This window comes from Gigantopelta aegis, chromosome 6 (genome assembly GCF_016097555.1).
Source record: "Gigantopelta aegis isolate Gae_Host chromosome 6, Gae_host_genome, whole genome shotgun sequence".
Lineage (NCBI taxonomy): Eukaryota > Metazoa > Mollusca > Gastropoda > Neomphalida > Peltospiridae > Gigantopelta > Gigantopelta aegis.
The window spans coordinates 43,798,891-43,818,946 of NC_054704.1; the positions used below are offsets into that span (position 1 = coordinate 43,798,891).

At 39.9% G+C, this 20,056-nt stretch overlaps 1 protein-coding gene and 4 non-coding genes across 5 annotated transcripts; 4 read left to right on the plus strand and 1 right to left on the minus strand.

The window, feature by feature from the left end:
• Positions 1 to 1,553: 1,553 nt before the first annotated feature.
• On the minus strand, positions 1,554 to 20,023 carry LOC121375363 (heat shock 70 kDa protein 12A-like). Its single transcript, XM_041502779.1, has 4 exons — positions 19,575 to 20,023; positions 8,461 to 8,682; positions 6,630 to 6,807; positions 1,554 to 5,539 (listed from the first exon to the last, which is right to left on the minus strand). Exons 1-4 carry the CDS (start codon positions 19,977 to 19,979, stop codon positions 4,488 to 4,490), a joined length of 1,857 nt encoding a protein of 618 aa, XP_041358713.1. The 5' UTR covers positions 19,980 to 20,023; the 3' UTR covers positions 1,554 to 4,487.
• On the plus strand, positions 8,831 to 8,904 carry Trnan-guu. The gene has a single exon. It is a non-coding gene; the product is annotated as a tRNA-Asn (tRNA).
• Positions 9,895 to 9,968, plus strand: Trnan-guu. Its single transcript has one exon. It is a non-coding gene; the product is annotated as a tRNA-Asn (tRNA).
• On the plus strand, positions 10,805 to 10,878 carry Trnan-guu. The gene has a single exon. It is a non-coding gene; the product is annotated as a tRNA-Asn (tRNA).
• Trnan-guu lies at positions 14,356 to 14,429 on the plus strand. The gene has a single exon. It is a non-coding gene; the product is annotated as a tRNA-Asn (tRNA).
• Positions 20,024 to 20,056: the final 33 nt, after the last annotated feature.

Here is a 20,056-nt window from a genome sequence, read left to right on the forward strand (position 1 = left end):
TCTAACAAGTGGTGGTGTGATTTTCATTTGCTTTTGGCTATACTCAGCACAAATGAAGCCTTGTCGGATGGTAGTTGTCTCCCCTTTTCAGGAGCAGGCGTCACATGACGAGAAACGTCTACACGCACCAGCTAATCATCTGCAAATAAGAACTAATTCTAACAAGACCAATTTGATAGACATGGAGGAAAATAAGATAATTTGTTTGGAACCAAACATCTGTAAAGAAGACCCAACCCATGAAGTTTATAAATACATCAGGACTGATTCTTTTAACAGAATGCTGCAAGGGCGCATAGACTAACTCATAACATCACCCATGATACCAAGGTCATACCAAATATTGTTCACTTTACATGGTATGTGAGTAAGAGAAAAAACATTTTCCGCTTCCACCACTTGATATCTGTTCTGTCTGCTCACAGATTCATCAAACCATCGGTGATATATTTCTGGTGCGAATCGGTCCCCGAGGGAGATTACTTCAAAGAAGCAAGGACCAAGGTTCCAGAACTGAAATTGGTGTACAGACTTCCGCCGACTGAGATTTACGGACAGAGAGTGGATGTTGCCGAACACGTCACTGACGTCGTCAGACTGGAGGTTTTGATGGAGTATGGCGGCATCTACTTCGACCTAGACGCCGTGGCCGTGAAGCCTCCGGACGACTTGTTACACTACGAAACAGTAATGGGGTGGGAATCACCGTCTGGGCTGTGCAACGGGATCATACTGTCTTCCCCGTGGGCGAATTTCCTCAAGATCTGGCACAGAGAGTATTACAGCTTCCAGGATAGATTCTGGTCCTACCATTCTGTGCGTCTTCCCGCTGAACTGACGAAGAGATACCCCGATCTTATCTACACGGAAACGGCTTCTATTAACAGGCCCAACTGGTCTCCCCAGGAACTGGCGACGCTGTACCAGGAAGGTAACATTTACGACTTCAAAACGAAGAATTACTTTGTGAACCTTTGGTTCACACAACATGGCGTGGATCACAACCCATGTGACATCCGCACGTGGAATACAACGGTTGGTGACCTTTTTCGCCACGTTTACTACGGGGACCATAAGATATGGCCGTCCATGAATGACAGAGACTTTAAATTTTAGTCAAATCTGACATTATTTTCGTAGTTGATTAATACACATGTATTACATTCCAGATTTTAATATAGGCAACTGATATTAACGAATATTATGTAAGTATTTAAGGTTCTAATGCCAATAGCAAAGTTTCATTTCTGACACACTGTTCATAACTGAAATATCTGAAACATGAAATACACATGTACATGTTTGTATATACCCAACAAATAATACCATACTTAAGAAGTACGTCTTTTACCCGCGAATTATTGTCCACAGAATTGATTATACGATCCATTGTAATCTTGTTCCACTTCTAAAGAGTCAGGACATTTTTGAACATACCATTATAGATATTTCAAGTTTCATTGTCGATAGACAATTTCCTTTATAGATGTTTACGAATATGGGTTTTAGATATTTCCAATTATACTATTGTTAAAAAGGAATAAACAAACATCTGGAATAGAAAAACCGTGTTTATTATTTGGTGGAAGAATTACAAATGACTGCACCATTAATTAGGAGTTAGTAGTACAGTTATCTACTAAATACAAGAACTCTCTATTTCCATCTCTCTCACTCACTCTTTCTCTTTCTCTATCTCTCTCTCCCTCTCTCTCTCTCTGCCTATCTCTCTGCGCTTGTCTCTGTCTCTCCGTCTCTTTATCTCGCTCACACACACTCAAGGTACGCACGAAACAAAACAAAACTCACACATCTACTTATGCATCGTTAATGAAATAATCGTTGAAACACATTTCGTATATTACAAGGGATATATATTAAATAAATACATTGTATATAATAAATACATGTATATAAAAACATCATACAAATCTGTTTAAAAAATAGCAATAATCAAGTAAAGAAGTTACCAAAATTGCTGAATTAGAACCTATATATATATATCTAGTAAATATTATTATTAATTAATGTATTATTCGGTTAATATTTTGGCAAAGTTATCACCTAGTTTGTGAATATTGTGGCAAAAATACATTACTTCATCGCTTTAGTTCCAATTTAAAATTGTAATTAAAGGGACGAAGTGTTTACTTTATCCAGTTTTGCATTTTCGTATAGTGTAAAAATACACTAATTTAGATTGTTTCAGAGGTTTTAACAACTGGTTCTATCAAGCGAAACATTGCTCAAGCTGGTGCACAATTAGAAAGAACACAATATTCGCTTCCTCTTCCACATATACAAATATCTTGGTAAAAATAATATTATGTTGATTTCAACATAAAATGTAGAATATCTTTATATTAAAATTAATTAAAAATAAAACGAAGTACATATATATTCAAAATAGCAACGTTGTTAATGTGCAGAAGTTCCATAATACTAAATGTAAAAGTAAATTTAGACAAAGGTACATGACTGGAATTGAACCAGTTGCACAACGGTTATCACAACACTCGAGGGTATATTTTTATTTCAAACAAAGGCTGGAAGATAAAAATAAAAGATGCAGTTTTGGTTGATCTGGACTTTTTTTTAGCAATACGTCTGGAGTCGGGACTCTTTTTTTTTTGGCAATACGTCTGGGAGCACTGTTCATATATATATATATATATATATATATATATATATATATATATATATATATTGGCCAGGTCATTTTGCTAGAAAATCTTTATCGTTTTTGCCCCAATTTGAGGATTTGCTCCATTCCAAGGCGTCATACGCGTATAGCTTTCTCTTATCTATAGTTAGCTTGAAAAACGTCTTCTTCGTTCGACAGATATGGAAAAAAATGTAACACCTGGACCCATGCTTATAAAACATTTAGATTCTAGATTCAACTCTCTAATGACGTAACACGCACACAATTTGTCTGGCGTTGCCATGACGTTAAAGTCTTAGAGTATATTAGTATCGATTCTAGATTCTAAATGTGCTATGAGCATGAGGCCTGGGGTTACTATTTGTGGTCCTTGTTTTGCTGTAGACACTTGAAAACACTTTAAGAACATCAAATTTTGTCAGTATTTTTTATTTGAAGTGACTAGCAAAAATATGGGGTGTATTTCAAGAATTCCCATTATCTATACTGATCATTCTATATTCATAAAGTTCCATCATCTGAAGATTCTCTCTGATGGGACACAGGGGCGGATCCAGGATTGTGTAAAGGGGGTTCACAAAATTCTAATGTTCGCCGAAGACAAATGAGCCGAACTCCCAAATGGAGCGAGATGTGTGAAGGTGGATTGGCGATTTAGGGGCGTGCTACCCAGAACATTTTGAAGTAAAGATAAAGCTTGTTTCGCTTAACGACACCTATAGAGCACATCTATTAATTAATCATCGGCTATTGGATGTCAAACTAAAGATGCTCAGACACGCGTTTACAGCCAATTTAGTGTTGTATATTGTGGATGATAAAATTGTTTTTAAAAACCCCAATAAAAAGAGCACTTCAAACTGGCAGGATGAGGTCATGGGACCCCTGTGACCCTCCTCTGGACCCGCCAATGGGACAGTGATTTTTATGGCCAATGCTACCACATTCATATTATCATTCTCGATCAGACGGTACTGTTTATAGTCAGTAGATTAAGCCATCGGTTTCCTGACAAATATACGTATAACTACATGTGTATAAAATATATAAACAAAGGACAATAAACTAAAATAAACTAAACAACAAACACTGACAGTTCACACTACAGGCCTATGAATGAATGTATAATGGGTACATTATGTATGTCCTAAAAATGTCCGTACAGTAATGTAAACCAATACAGGGATTTCTGCGCCAAAATATGTCTAAAACTAGAACTGTCCTAAAACATATACCTTGTAGATAGCTATATTTTCTTATTATACGAGTCAAAGTAAGAAACTAATTAATCTACTGTTATCAGAACCTAAATGAATAAGTGTTGTAGGTTGTTTGATTTTTAAAAATGTATTTGTGTGTGTGTGTGTGTGTGTGTGTGTGTGTGTGTATGTGTGTGTGTGTGTGTGTGCGTGTGTGTGCGCGCGTATGTGTGTGTGTGTGTTATTTGTTTTTGATGTTTTGTTATCTTGTTTTTGTTGTTGTCTGACGTATTGGGGAAAGCGCAACACACCTCATATGTCTGACACTAAATACTGAACTTGCTACTTGTCACCCTTTGAGCTTCGCTGTACATGTACCTATATTAATGTAGGCGCGTGTGCAGGAAATGATGCAGGGGTGGAGGCTAGACTGTGACGAGCGAAGCGCTATAAGAGTGTTCGGGTTATGCTCCCTCGAAATATATATTTAAAAAACAAAACAATCACCCCCCCTCTCTGCACACGCGTATATAATGGAAGCTTACAAAAGTATTATGCTGGCAAGTCAACTCCATATTCTAACTATGGCTCATACAGATCGCGTGGGTTCCATATGTGTTCGACTAACTCGAAAGAAAGTCGATGTAGGTTTCGTACTTTGTTGTACTGGTGTGGTCAATTCCCACGACCTTCAACTCCGTACCTCCGAAGGTCACCTCAAGGTCGACTGACCTTTCTTTATCTCCGGTAGGATCTGGCATCTGAACGACAAGAAAACCACACTTCTCCACCCCAGGTTCGTCAGTGTACTTAATCTTCTTTTTGTTCGATCGGAAAAACTCGAATATTATGCCTTTTTGGTTTGTAATTATGGGCGTGTAGGTTTCGCGCCAAACTTCATTGTAACCTATGACCTCCCCGGCGTCGGCCCACGTTTGGAAAATGTGTTTACAGAGAGTGGCGCCGTCTGACAGAACCTTGAGGTCCTCGCGGTGCTCCCCTTCTTCGAAAGGCAGATAGGATCCCACTCCGTACGTGAAGCGGCAGATTCGCTGGCAGATGGAGCTGGGGTCGTGACCGAAAGCGACAGCGCCACGCACCACCGCCAGGCTGGCTTCTTCCGGGACAAGAACGTTAACTCTATCACAAAACTGAGTCTTCAGAGAGTTCTGGAGCCTTATCGATTCGGCAAACCCGCCGACAAGGAATATATATTTCAAATCTTTCATTTTCGGTTTTCGCAAGAGATTTTCGACATGATCATTGATCTGACTTAAGGCATCAGCGAAGAGAGCATTCACAACCGGTGACGTCAGAACCAGCTTTCCGGAGGAGAATTTCACTTCATTGCTGTGGTCCGCCGCATAGGATTTGATGGCCTGCTGCACGCTGACGCCGTCGTGCTTGAAGTTACAGAAGTTGTAAGGCAGTGAGACTCTGATGCTGTCGCACTCTCCGCGTTTCTTGATCTCGAAGTCCTGGATGAGTTCGAGATGGTCCTTCGGGTGACTCCGTTTGAACTCGTCCATGAACGCATCGCCGAAGATCTTGTCCATCAAGTTCTGGAACTGCAGATCGATGATGGTTCCTCCCCAGGCGCCGCCTGTGGCTCGAAACAGCTCCCGGACTCGCTTGTCTTTGCGGACTTTGTGCGCCACTACGTCGATGGTCCCACCTGTAAAACAAATGGACAACGCAGCGTGAAGATAAGACTAAAAAGCATCGTGGTAGATCAGGGCCATGGGGCGTAGCTAGCCTTAAATCTGAACGACAAAACCGTAATACATGGTCAGGGCCGGATATCTGCACAATAGAGAGTTGAATAAGCATTTGGCAAAATAGTGGTTGATCCTATGAATTTCGTCTATAGGAGGACAGCCACTCCCGAGGAGATCCTTTACTGGAGATTTAATCCATCATAGATTGCCACTCCCAGACTAGTTCACCAAATTAACACTAGCATCGGACCGAGCTCATTAGAATAAGTACAGCTGTGATGACATACACTCATGAATCACTGTCATGATATTGATTATATCAGGTGTTCGCGAAAAATGAGCATATCCTGCCATGAGTACTACCACCATAGCTGTCATCTGTCACTTAATCTAAAACGATGGAAAAATAATAAATGTGTAAGTTGAACCAAAGAGATAAAAAAAAGAATTATGCACGATTTCAAAATATGAAATCAGCGAGAAAACCTAACACGATTATGTCATGGGTGACACTTTAAAAATCAAGGACTTATACTAGGTTAAATTTACGGCGTAAGCAATTGTTTGTCTTTTTGCTACTATGGTAACTATGTCCTTGAGGACAAGCTGATGTAAACCACAGTCTTGGTGAACAATATATACTTGTCCAAAACGGAGAAAGAATCGGTCAGATGAAAATGTGCAGTACAGACATGATTCGTTACAACATAACAGGAGGATATATACAGAAGTTCTAAGCTGAAGCTTTTAGTGTTTGTTTGGGTTGGAAATTTGTTGTATGTTGTTTTGTTTGTTTGTTTGTTTTTATGTGTGTGTTGTTTTGTTATGTTTTGTTGTTGTAGGTTGTTGGGTTGTTTTGGGTGGGGGTTTTTTTGTTTTTTTTGGGGGGGGGAGGTATTGATTGATTTTTTCTATTTTTGTATTTTTCATTAGAGGTGTTGCCAAGTAGAACAAGCAAGGCGAAAAACAAACCCTCTGTTTTATTACTAAATATTTATATAATAATGATGACAACAAATAGTAGTTTAAAAAATAAAATCAACATACCTCCAGCGTCCAGCACAATATATTTCGTGCCTGGCTCAAAGGTAGGTTTTACCGCTAGGGCGTTGTCCTTGTAACCCACGAAGTCGGTGGCCTGTAGGTGGCGACAGTGTAGAGATGCGGCTTCCGGTTCTAACGCAATCACCAGCTGCTCGCTGTTAGTCTTCGAGATGAGGCTGCCCTACAAAAGAAAGGAATATGTCACGACAACCCAGACCGTTGGTTAATCAGTGGCTATTATAAGTCAAACATTACATAAAGTTTAAGATTATTTTGTTTAATGACATCACTAGAGCACATTGATTTATCAATCATCGTCTATTGGATGTCAAACATTTTGTCATTTTTGACTTGTCGTATTAGAGAAAACCCGCTACATCTATCCATTAGTAGCAAGGGATCTTTTACATGCACCATCCCACAGACAGGATAGCACATACCACGGCATTTGATACACCAGTCGTGGTGCACTGGCTGGAACGAAATATAGCCCAATGGGCCCACTGACGAGAAACATCACATAATTACAACACTCAGTCTAGGGAAGGTAAAAAGAAACTCGCTGTTATGTCCCTTTCATCGGTTTTCATCCCTCTTGCCACTCCCAAAATAGTTTACTAAATCAAAATTAGTACCGGACAGAGATCATTAGAGTAACCATGTACAGCTGTGATGACACGCACTAATGAATCATTATCATAACAGTGATGATATCAGGTGTTCGCAAAAGATGAGCATATCCTGCCCCACCGGTGGCACCCAGCTTTCATCTGTCGTATAATTCTTCTTTCTCTTCTTCTTCTTGAAACGCTCATGAGTGAATGTACGAAGATACACACACAAACACAATACACACACACACACACATACAAACACAAGACACACACAAAGAAACACACACAGACAGACACACACACACACAGAGAAACAAACACACACATAGAGAGAGAGAGAGAGAGAGAGAGAGAGAGAGAGAGAGAGAGAGAGAGAGAGAGAGAGAGAGAGAGAGACCAACCATTACACTTACACAAAGTTACAGAGTCTAGTCTTTGCGCAGGGTTCGATAAATCCACTAGTCCTTTGGCCTGGCTAGTGAAGTTTTGGCCCGAGCTAGTCAAAATGATCAGCTATATTCCTATAATGCATAGTATCATGATAGGGCCAAAGCCTCTTTGAGGGCTAGTGACTTTCTCAAACATTTGTCGAACACTCTGGACCGGCCTCGGTGGCGTCGTGGTTAAGCCATCGGACATAAGGCTGGTAGGTACAGGGTTCGCAGCCCGGTGCCGGCTCCCACCCAGAGCGAGTTTTAACGAATCAGTGGGTAGTGAAAGACCACTACACCGTCTTCTCTCTCACTAACCACTAACCCACTGTCTTGGACAGACAGCTCAGATAGCTGAGGTGTGTACCCAGGACAGCGTGCTTGAACTTAATTGGATATAAACACGAAAATAAGTTGAAATGAACACTCAGACACGGCAGAAGCAAGTAGACATGGCGTGTGGGGGGGGGGGGGGCTGACAGAGATCAAAGGCGCAAAGCGCCCGAATTTCTAAGGATCTGCTGCCAATAATATTTTTGATTCAGAATTATTGGGGGTCCCTCCAACCCCCCTAACACACACACACACACATACACATGCACACACGCACACACACACATATACACACACTCACGCACACACACACATGCACACACGCACGCGCACACACACACATGCACACACGCACGCACACGCACACACACACGCACACACACACGCACACACACCTGCTCCGCCGTCCCTGACACTACGTTGCGTGCTATATCGTCCGACGTAAAATTGACTTACCTTGTAGGCAGCTTCCCTCATGAACTGTTTGGCATTCTCGTCCCAGATAGCAGGGACAGTGAGCACCCAGCGGACGGTGTCTGGGTGGGGGTCGTACCCGAGGTGGGCGCTGATTGCTCGGAGCATGTGTTTCTTGATGTAGTTCAGAGACTCTGCAAACACGTCCACGGCAAACTGGGTCTTCCCACTGGCATCTTCGATCACGATGTCGGTATTCAAACTCTGAAAATCAACAATTACAGAGATATCAAATATCATATGGTGGATACCAACAGGGCTTATATATACGCCGTTCAAACCTTCATTTTAATTACCAGTATCACATTTCACTACCTAGTGTAGCCAAGTTATCAAGAACTTACAGTATCAAGTCTCTGTGGCGCAATCGGTTAGCGCGTTCGGCTGTTAACCGAAAGGTTGGTGGTTCGAGTCCACCCAGTGACGGTTATTTTTAGAATTATTTTATGTCGTGAACACGCTGCACTTATATACACTGTAGAGGTGGGACAAAGACCAGTGATAAATATAAATTGTCTGAAAAGGGTTAAAAAAGCGCATTCGGCTATTAACCGAAAGGTTGGTGGTTCGATAGAAAGAACCGAGAAAATGGACGAACGCTTACCACGCACGGACAGAGATCAATCGGAAAACACTGAACAAAACAGACAATACAGAAGGAGGTGACTGGTTGAGAGACTTAATGAAGCACTTGTCAGGAGATTAGCAGACGAACGAAAAAGAAAAGGAATTGACAATGATCCCAATGGCCAAAAATTTAAACCTGTGTAGAACTTTAATTTTTGGTGTATACAAAACAGACTTTTGAGAAGTGGATGGATTTTTTTTTTTTTTTTTTTTGGTAATATTTTGAATTTTTATAAGACGTGATGATCAGTATATATTAATAGATGAAATAAGTATAAATGAGTGTGAGAGGTCTGAGTAGTTCAGTGAATGGTTCTTGTGTGTGCGTGTTTATTGCTTTAATTTATTATATTTTTATTTATTGAATGTGCATTTGTAAATAAAAAGATTTTTAAAAAAGCGCGTTCGGCTGTTAACCGAAAGGTTGGTGGTTCGAGTCCACCCAGTAACGGTTATTTTTAGAATTATTTTATGTTGTGAACACGCTGCACTTATATACACCGTAGAGGCGGAACAAAGCCCAGTGATAAATATACATAGTATGAAAAGGGTTTTTTTTTAAAACCCGCATTCGGCTGACCGAAAGGTTGGTGGTTCGATTTCACCAAGGAACGATTAGTTTATGTTGTGAAGAAGTCACGGTAACGTCACATGTTTCATCACATGGTATATTATTATATGGATACAAACAGGGCTTATATACACGCCGTACAAACCTTCATTTTAATTACCAGTACCACGTTTCACTATCTAGAGTAGCCGAAGTTGTCAAGAAACCTACAGCATACAGTCTCTGTGGCGCAATCGGTTAGCGCGTTCGGCTGTTAACCGAAAGGTTGGTGGTTCGAGTCCACCCAGAGACGGATATTTTTAGAATTATTTTATGTTGTGAACACCGTAGAGGCGGGACAAAGCCAGTGGTAAATATACATTGTCTGAAAAGGGGGAAAAACGCATTCGGTTGTTAACCGAAAGGTTGGTGGTTCGATTTCACGCACGAACGATTAGTTTATGTTGTGAAGAAGTCACGTTAACGTCACATGTTTTGATCACGTGGTACCGCACTGACTAGTGGGATTTGGAAGGAAGGAATCTTTTTATTTAACGACACACTCAGCTCATTTTAATTACATATATATGGCGTCACTGTAAACAATTTTTTTTTTTTTTTTTTTTAAACAAAATGCGACAAGGTGTAAGAAATAAGCGACTAGGTGCGGCAAATAACTGATCTTCAAACCTTCACGGCTACTAGTACCCATTCGGTCGGACATCTCCAAGAAATTGATTTACTGTGGAATGCATCTTTGAGTCCAGTGACGGGACCTAGTTCAGTGGTACAGCGCTCTCTTGGTGCGCGGTCGGTCTGGAATCGATCCCCATTGGTGGGCCCATTGGGCTATTTCTCGTTCCAGTCAGTGCACCACGACTGGTATATCAAAGGCCGTGGTATGTGTTATCCTGTCTGTGGGATGGTGCATATAAAAGATCCCTTGCTGCTAATCGAAAAGAGTAGCCCATGAAGTGGTCACAGTGAGTTACCTCGCTCAATATCTGTGTGGTCCTTAACCATATGTCCGATGCCATATAACCGTAAATAAAATGTGTTGAGTGCGTCGTTAAATAAAACATTTCCTTCCTTTAAGTCTAACATTCACTACTTAGAGTAGCCGATGTTATCAAGAACAAGCACTATCAAGTCTCTGTGGCGCAATCGGTTAGCGCGTTCGGCTGTTAACCGAAAGGTTGGTGGTTCGAGTCCACCCAGTGACGGTTATTTTTAGAATTATTTTATGTTGCGAACACGCTGCACTTATATACACTGTAGAGGTGGGACAAAGCCCAGTGATAAATATACATTGTCTGAAAAGGGTTTAAAATGCGCATTCGGCTGTTAACCGAAAGGTTGGTGGTTCGATAGAAAGAACCGAGAAAATGGACGAACGCTTACCACGCACGGACAGAGATCTATGGGAAAACACTGAACAAAACAGACAATACAGAAGGAGGTGACTGGTTGAGAGACTTAATGAAGCACTTGTCAGGAGATTAGCAGACGAACGAAAAAAAAAAGGAATTGACAATGATCCCAATGGCCAAAAATTTAAACCTGTGTAGAACTTTAATTTTTGGTGTATACAAAACAGACTTTTGAGAAGTGGATGGATTTTTTTTTTTTTTTTTTTTTTTTTTAAATATTTTGAATTTTTATAATACGTGATGATCAGTATATATTAATAGATGAAATAAGTATAAATGAGTGTGAGAGGTCTGAGTAGTTCAGTGAATGGTTCTTGTGTGTGCGTGTTTATTGCTTTAATTTATTATATTTTTATTTATTGAATGTGCATTTGTAAATAAAAAGATTTTTAAAAAAGCGCGTTCGGCTGTTAACCGAAAGGTTGGTGGTTCGAGTCCACCCAGTAACGGTTATTTTTAGAATTATTTTATGTTGTGAACACGCTGCACTTATATACACCGTAGAGGCGGAACAAGCCCAGTGATAAATATACATAGTATGAAAAGGGGTTTTAAAAAACCCGCATTCGGCTAACCGAAAGGTTGGTGGTTCGAGTCCACCCAGTGACGGATATTTTTAGAATTATTTTATGTTGTGAACACCGTAGAGGCGGGACAAAGCCCAGTGGTAAATATATATTGTCTGAAAAGGGGGAAAAACGCATTCGGTTGTTAACCGAAAGGTTGGTGGTTCGATTTCACCCACGAACGATTAGTTTATGCTGTGAAGAAGTCACGGTAACGTCACATGTTTCATCACACGGTACCGCACTGACTACTAGTACCATTGTTGACAGTGTTGTAAATGAACCATATTTTTTCGTCAGTTAAATCAGTCTAGACTAGTTTTGATGAATGGTATTTTGTCATGACTCATGGTAATTTCATACGTTGTTGTTGGCTGCACAAACCACTGTAGGAAGGATTATGGGTCATAGACATTAAAGGAGAGGACAATTAAGGCATTTGGCCTGGTATGCATATTCAACGATATATAATGCACATTATTGCTTAATATCAAACACGTATAATCGCATAGTTAATTAATAAACCGGTTAAATGTGACGGCTATTATATATAATGGGCGCAGCCATTTTGTACCATCTCAGTGAGTACGCCCTCTGGCGAGCTGGTGGTTACGTAATACTTAACGCGTCACGTCAGGAATGAGCCTTAGAACTAGAGAAACACAATCTACCTGGTTTTTGTGGGATGATAAATAGTCATACATTGCAATGTTCTGTAATAAACACATCCCAGTAAGCCAGCAATAAGTATATTTAGCACTATATATATTATTTTTCAATACAAAATAAAATACCATTGTCAAAGTGGCTACACAAGTCGAAACAATTTGCCCATGCATTAACCTACGTACTGAAATGATACACGGAGTATTTTCTTAGTTAATTGGTCTATGCTGTTAGTTGCTTCTACCTGTGATTCCTGATTGGCAGGTGTGTATTTGATTGGTAACCAGACGAGCCAATTAATTGACGCTGTCTAGACAAAAAAATACATACCGGTATTGTGGAATATTACCTGTCGCCCCTAAAATTGTAATGGACATGGTTTATTACTGTAAATAGTTCTGTAAAACTATTGATTAAGTAGAATGTTCCATCTAAAACCACAGAACTGACCAATTACGTAGTCCCAAAGAAAAGAAAATTATCACTTGGGTATCGTGGGTTGTCTTTTTGCTCTAACGTAGCATATCAATAGGCGTAACAGTGTACATTTTTCCTTTGGATTATTAAACAGAGAAAAATACTATAATCCCATTTTGTTCCGTTAATGCAACTTGAAATATATTTAGTTAAATAGTTTATATTATTACGTCATTTATGCTGTTTTACAAGTCAGGTTGATCAAAGAGAAGCGCCTTGTCGAAAATTACTGCTTTTGTTTACACTGTACATACAGGAGATGGTCAGGAGCTGACGTCACTTCGCCCCAAGCTATCCCAACGGACGTCACAAAAACGAAACAAAATGTCTGCCCCCAGTTAGCAGGAATAATCATGGGGTTTTTTTAACTCTAAAATTACGCGTTTTTCATTTGCTAAAGTGTCAGTATGTGTTGGTGGTCCGGGTATGCATCTTTCCAACACATAAGGCTCTTGTTTGAGTTGACCCTACCTTTAAAACTTTTTTTTATGGACGATTGCTTCATTACAAAAAGAGAACCGACAGCTCTTGGATGAAATAAGGGCCTTTCAAGATGAATCAAGGGATGCTAAGGAGAACAGTGTATCGTTTGTATCTCATGTTTCTGTGCACAACAAGGATACCAGAACCTTTTTTTACCTGCTTTGTAACATTATTATGGCTAGTTCTGTGTTGTTCTACTGCCTTGCCAACATCTTGAGTTCTGAATCCAGCTACCATATTGATGAAACTTGGACTTGATCTTTCTTACCAGGATCTATATTTTCTCACAATAACAGGATTTACAAATAAAATAAAATTATTTCGAGAAACATTAGACAAGGCATATTTTAGTTATTATTTTCATGTTTGATCATTATAAACCAATTATCAAATGATATTTGCAATGTGTTAATTTATGTCTTTTAAATTAAAACATTTTGTTGTTACAGATTACAGTAATTAGTTGCTCTAACTGATTTTGCCAAGTAATAATCTGGCCTTGGAAAACGTGGCTCCTGTCAAAGATAACTGACACTGTCTGGGATTTGGAAGGAAAGAATCTTTATTTAACGACACACTCAACTCATTTTAATTACATATATAAATTCTATATATATATATATTTCATTTCATTTCAATTTATTTTCCTGCTTATATCGAATTAAGGTTCAAGCACGCTGTCATGGGCACACACCACAGCTATCTGGGCTGTATAACAAGGACAGTGGGTTAGCTATTAGTTGTTAGTGGTTAGTGGGAGAACAGAGGGTGTAGTCGCCTTACACCTACCCATTGATCCCGTAAGAACTTGCTCTGGGTTGGAGCCGGTACCAGGCTGCGAACCCGGTACCTACCATCCTGTAGTCCGATGGCTTAGCCACGACGCCACCGAGGCGACAAGGTGCAGCAAATAAGCGACTAGGTGCGGCAAATAAGCGATCTTCACAACTTCACGGTTACTAGTGCCTATTCAGTCCGACATCTCCGAGAAATTGAGACTTACTACCGTGGCATGCATCTTTAAGTCTAACATTCACTACTTAGAGTAGCCGATGTTATCAAGAACAAGCACTATCAAGTCTCTGTGGCGCAATCGGTTAGCGCGTTCGGCTGTTAACCGAAAGGTTGGTGGTTCGAGTCCACCCAGTGACGATTACTTTTTAGAATTATTTTATATTGTGAAGATGTATCATCTACTCAAAATTTTAAAACGCTGCACATAATTATATACTCCATATCAGCCAAAGATTTAACTATATTTTCAGCAATTCCAATTTGGCTTGATATAATAAGTAAGACAAGGGGAATTTTTTCGGAAATTATTCGGAAAATCTTAAAATTTATGTTCAATTTGTAAAAAGAAATGGTCAGTATATAAATAAAACTGCAATACTCATCCAAAGCGAAGAATGTCGTCTGCTTATAATTTGAAATTATATTTTTGTTTGATTTTTGCTGTTGTTGCTGTTTGACGCTGATTATTCATTTGTTAATCAGTTATTCTTTTCTTGCTCCGATTTGATTATTCTGCCGCTAATCTGTTTCTACTAGAAGGACATGTATGTTGCTGCTTCGGGCTCCAGAAAGACAAAAGGGTTACTTTTGTTTTTAACAACACATCATCACATTTCAAAGTATGGTGCCTTGCGAAGTGCGCCATCGTATAAGTACAAAGAAGGCTACCGTCAGTACAAATCAAAAGAGGAGAAGTGGTCAGAACGATGGGAAACTGTAAAATCAGCCTCGCGTATTATGTTATATAGATTTTATTCCTATTCTATTTGTATTGAAGTACAATGGTCAGTTAAAGGGTCCATACGACTAGATAGAGACCGTAGCTTGGTACACCATATTTCATACAACAGTCCTACCAATTACACGACTCTTCGAATATTTGTATATTTTTAAATTATGGCTTAAGGTAGTCTAGTCAACTGAAACTAAAAATGTTAACCATATTGGAGGACAGCTCTCGTCGTCATCGAGTATCTCACCAAGGAAGGTGAAAACGCTACTGAGATCCATAAATATACGGTTAGTGTATATAGCGATGAATCTTCCAATCATTCAACAATTCAACAAATTCAAGCGAGGACCACCAAAGACCATCAAAGCAAGTGGCGTTTTGTGTGATTATGGTTTTAATTAGTATTTATTTATTTATTTATTATCCTCTTTTTTTTTTTCCTTTTTTTTCTTCTCTTTTTTGAGGGGTGGATGGCAAAGGCGTTGAAACGGTTGACAACATGTTTCCAAAAACTACTATCGCCGGTATCTATCATGCTAATGTGATGACATAACTGAAACAAGCAATCAACAAACACAAAAAGACGAAATATGTCCTGCTGTTCCATGACAATATTCCAGTGCCAGGATTCTTAAAGATTCTATCCTACAACCCAGACCAGGGGCCATATTTTCGACGCTCTCTACAGCGCTACGAAATCGTAAAACTATCGTAAGATATGACGTCACTATGGCATGATCCCTGGCCCCGAGTGATTATTTTCTAATTTAAAAGCCTTGGGAATGAATGTTATTAGTGCATGCAGTTTGCATTACATAAAGCTACGCCTGCACTGACGTACCAGTTGGGAGGAGGAGGAGAAGGGGCGGGGGGGGGGGTACAGCCTGGTCGAATAATATGTAAACACAAGCGAATGAAAACATGACGAAATTAATATGGAACTCGATCGGGTACAGTGTTTTCCGCCACGAATCCCTACCCCATGAAACCCGTCGTCAGCAGAATGCTCAGTAATTCCCCGAGATGTCGTAAGTACATTCCAGCTAACTTAACACAAACACTAAACAGGAGATCACCGCAGTCGATATACATGCATACATACATACATACATAGACAGACACAGACACACACACACACACACACACACACACACACACACAGATGCATACATACATACACACACACACACACACATATACATGCATACACACACACATGCATGCATACATACATACATACATACATACATACATACACACACACACGCACACGCACGCGCGCACACACACACACACATATATATATATATATATATATATATATATATATATATATATATATATATATATATAATATAAATAAAACTATGAAAAATGCGGGTAAGTAGAGCATGCATTGAACCATTGGTACATAGATAGTGATTCAAACACGACCACATAAAGTTTATGGGTTAACACTGTTATCGCCTGCTATTGGTGGCTTCAAAGTATTGTTTCCTCAGTAGATGAATGTAATAGATGACAGTTTTACAGTAAATACTTTCTATCGAGTCATCAACATTAACTGGAGGTTCATAAGATAATATCTTAGTAATAAAACAGAACCAGGAAGGTTGTGAAGAGTGACACCGAGTTCCACTGGCCCGATGCCTAGAAGAGATATCCAGAATTCGTCTCTAATTTGAGATATAAATTAACGGTGACATATAACATGTATTAGCGAATCAGAATATTTTAAGCGACAGAGACGCATTTATAAAGAGCACGTGTGGAATTTAACTAATGGGAGGAGGTAATAGAGCAAATCTGTCGTTTAAGCTCTCCCCAATCTCTCTGTATCTGTATCTGATTGTCTCACTCTCTTTCTCTGTGTGTCTCTCTGTTTAACCCTCCCTCCTTCCTCTGTCTCTCTTTCCCTCAATCCTCTTTCTGTTTTCCAGAGAGAGAGAGAGAGAGAGAGAGAGAGAGAGAGAGAGAGAGAGGAGATACTCCCCGAGTGTCTTTTGATATCATAATTTATCAGCACGAGTTGATACAAGATTTTTATACTTTTATCAAAGAGTGCTGATGCATTACGATATCACAAGACACGAGGGGGGTATTCTTTTTATCATCCATTGTCATTATTTGTATTTGCGACAACTGTAAACAATGTCAGTAATGTGGGTGGAATGTCACTATATTTGGCAGCGGTATACTGTGTGTGTGTGTGTGTGTGTGTGTGTGTGTGTGTGTGTGTGTGTCATTCTTCCACCATAAACGCCAAACACCTCCATAATAATATACATTTGCAAACGTATACGACTCCCACAAATATTGTAACTCGAGACATTTAAATAGACGAACTCCAGAATGGCAGGTACAAGTCGTGATCGGCGGATTCTCGCCCATTTAAACGTATCGGCTTACTCCCATTTGGTCGAATTCCCAATTGGTCGAACTGCTAAAACAACAATAAATATGGTTCAATGGTCTTACTGACATGCATGTTGTTACCTCAGTCATTATAATTTGGAAACCGATTATTATTGTATAGATAGTATAGATATCTCTTAACGCATAAAGTATGCAAATATGACAAATATCGAAATGAAAATGTGTATAAACAGAGTTTTATTCATAAGAGGCCACGGAGAAACTATGAAAAACTGGAGAAAATATGTTTATGTCCGGCAGGCAATTTATGTACATTGGTAAATAAACCACTGTCCGTCTGTAATCAAAATTTGTATAAACATGAAGATACATTACATACACAGGTAATCAGGTAGTGGTTATATAACCGACAAGTACTTATTTTTCGACCAATTGGCATTTCGACCAATTGGGAATTCGACCAAATGGGACGACACCAAACGTATCTAGACCCGCCTCAATGGTGCTGTAGTTAAACCATTGATTTTAAGACACCACATAACTATTTGTCATGTCGATACTTTTAACAATGTATTTTTATATAAAAATTGTATTGAATTGCATGGTGTAATCAATGGTGGTGTGCAACCTTAAAACTGACATTTCTCGGTACTGGCTTCCACGAATAAAGGTCTGTTCTGTGATAAGATATAAAACGCATGTCCACTTCTTTCCCACGAACTTTAATCACTAACTTCTATCTGGACAGATAGCAGATAGCTGAGGTATATGCCGAGGATAGAGTGCTTAAATCTTATTTTAACACATTTTATAAGTATGACTATTTTACGCCAATATTCTGAGGCGGATCCAAGATGGAAGGCGGGGTGGGGGGGATTTGGGGATCCGTTTTCCCCTAAATATATTCAAGTGCCTCTTTTTTTTCTCTGGCTTAAATATATATATATATTTTTTTATTTTTTTTAAAATAAAAATGTCATTCGGTTGCCCTATTCACGAGGTGGTCCGTGTGTCCTTTTCCACTTAGGGTCCCATAATGTTTCCTGGATCCGCCCCTCGCATTACATCCAGACCACATTTCATCAAAATGTCAATAAAAACCGAAACTCTTTTTGTCCCAAAGTGACACGAAATCGAAACTGAAGCCAAATCCCATAACGGCACATCCTAATTAATTGTAAACCAACACAAGTTGTTTGTCAGTCAACGCCTCATTACATCGTTTACTTTAACCACTTTAAATGGATACATCAAATATCAAACATCTGTGTTGTATCAATCATCTGCAAGTTGTGATGCCGTCCACGGCTATTAGATGAGAAACCTGCCCCCAAGAAAGTTACTCCTTCCGATTAGGTGCGGGACGTAGCCCAGAGGTAAAGCGCCCGCTTGATGCGCGGTCAGTCTAGGATCGATCCCCATTGGTGGATCCCATTGGAATATATCTCGTTTCAGGCAGTGCACCATGACTGGCATATCAAAGGTCGTGGTATGTGCTGTCATGTCTGTTTAATGATGCATATAGAAGCATTGAGTTTGTTTTGTTTTTAACGACATCACTGGAGCACATTGATTTATTAATCATCGTCTATTGGATGTCAAACATTTGGTAATTCTGACATATAGTCATCATAGGAAACCAGCTACATTTTTCCTAATGCAGCAATGAATCTTTTATATGCACTTTCCCACAGACAGGACAGCACAAATCACGGCCTTTGTCCAGTTGCTGGTTGGGACGAGAGAGAACAAAACCCAATCAGTTGAATGGATCCACCGAGGTGATTCGATCCTGCGACGCAAGCACCTCAAGCGAGCTAAATCCCGCCCCTTGAGGCATTGAGAGATAAAAGTGCGCAAATCAATATATGTGGGACAGACAGACGGACGAATGAACGGACGGACAGACAGACAGAATGACGGAGACGAAACCTATAGTCCCCTCCGGCTAAACCGGGAACTAAACAGTAGACATTGCAGAATGAAAATTTTTGGAATATGCTTTTAGCATTGGTACGCTTTGGATGTGTGGAAATGGATAACATAAACAATAAAATACAAGTAATTTAATGTCTTAATTTCAATTATCAAAATTGGCTCTTATGGAGAGAAAGAAAAAATACATCGTACGAAGTATTTATAAAATCAAGGTCTGTCACTTTTTTACTACTAACCTTGTTGTTGTACAGCTTCATCTTAAACCTGTCGTAGTAGTAGTAGTTGGCGGCCTCGTCGTCTGCCAGGTCGTTGTAGCGGGACACGGCCTCGAACCCGAATGCCTCGAACTGGCCGTCGGGTCGCAGTAGGAGACACGTCGGGGTCTTGTGCAGCAGAAATCCCTGCGTCTGTCCCCAGTTTTTATTCACGTGAATCGCGTCTTTGTTCGACGCGAACGAGTACGCGTAGCCGCTAAACGTCGTGCCGAAGTCGATGGCGGCAACGATCTGATATTCGGCTGCTCGCTCCGACTCCGGCGTGGTGTCGTCTGACGGTGACTTGATAGCGCCGACGACGACCGCGTTTGCTTTGCTCATGTCCAGAGAAGACGGCGCGACTTTCGAGGCCTCCTTTTCGGCCATCTTTGTTGTTGATTTATCGGTAAAAATCCTCCGGGCTGCGCTATCCTCATTAATATTGAACTCGGCAGACAAATCGA

What these genes read in the sequence shown, in the direction of transcription:
- LOC121375363 (XM_041502779.1), bottom strand. Translation starts at nt 19,979, where the DNA reads ATGGCCGAAAAGGAGGCCTCGAAAGTCGCGCCGTCTTCTCTGGACATG. An exon ending in TGAAGCTGTACAACAACAAG is followed by an intron (nt 8,683 to 19,574) that starts GTTAGTAGTAAA and finishes GTTGATTTTCAG; the next exon opens with AGTTTGAATACCGACATCGT. An exon ending in TATTGTGCTGGACGCTGGAG is followed by an intron (nt 5,540 to 6,629) that starts GTATGTTGATTT and finishes TTTGTTTTACAG; the next exon opens with GTGGGACCATCGACGTAGTG.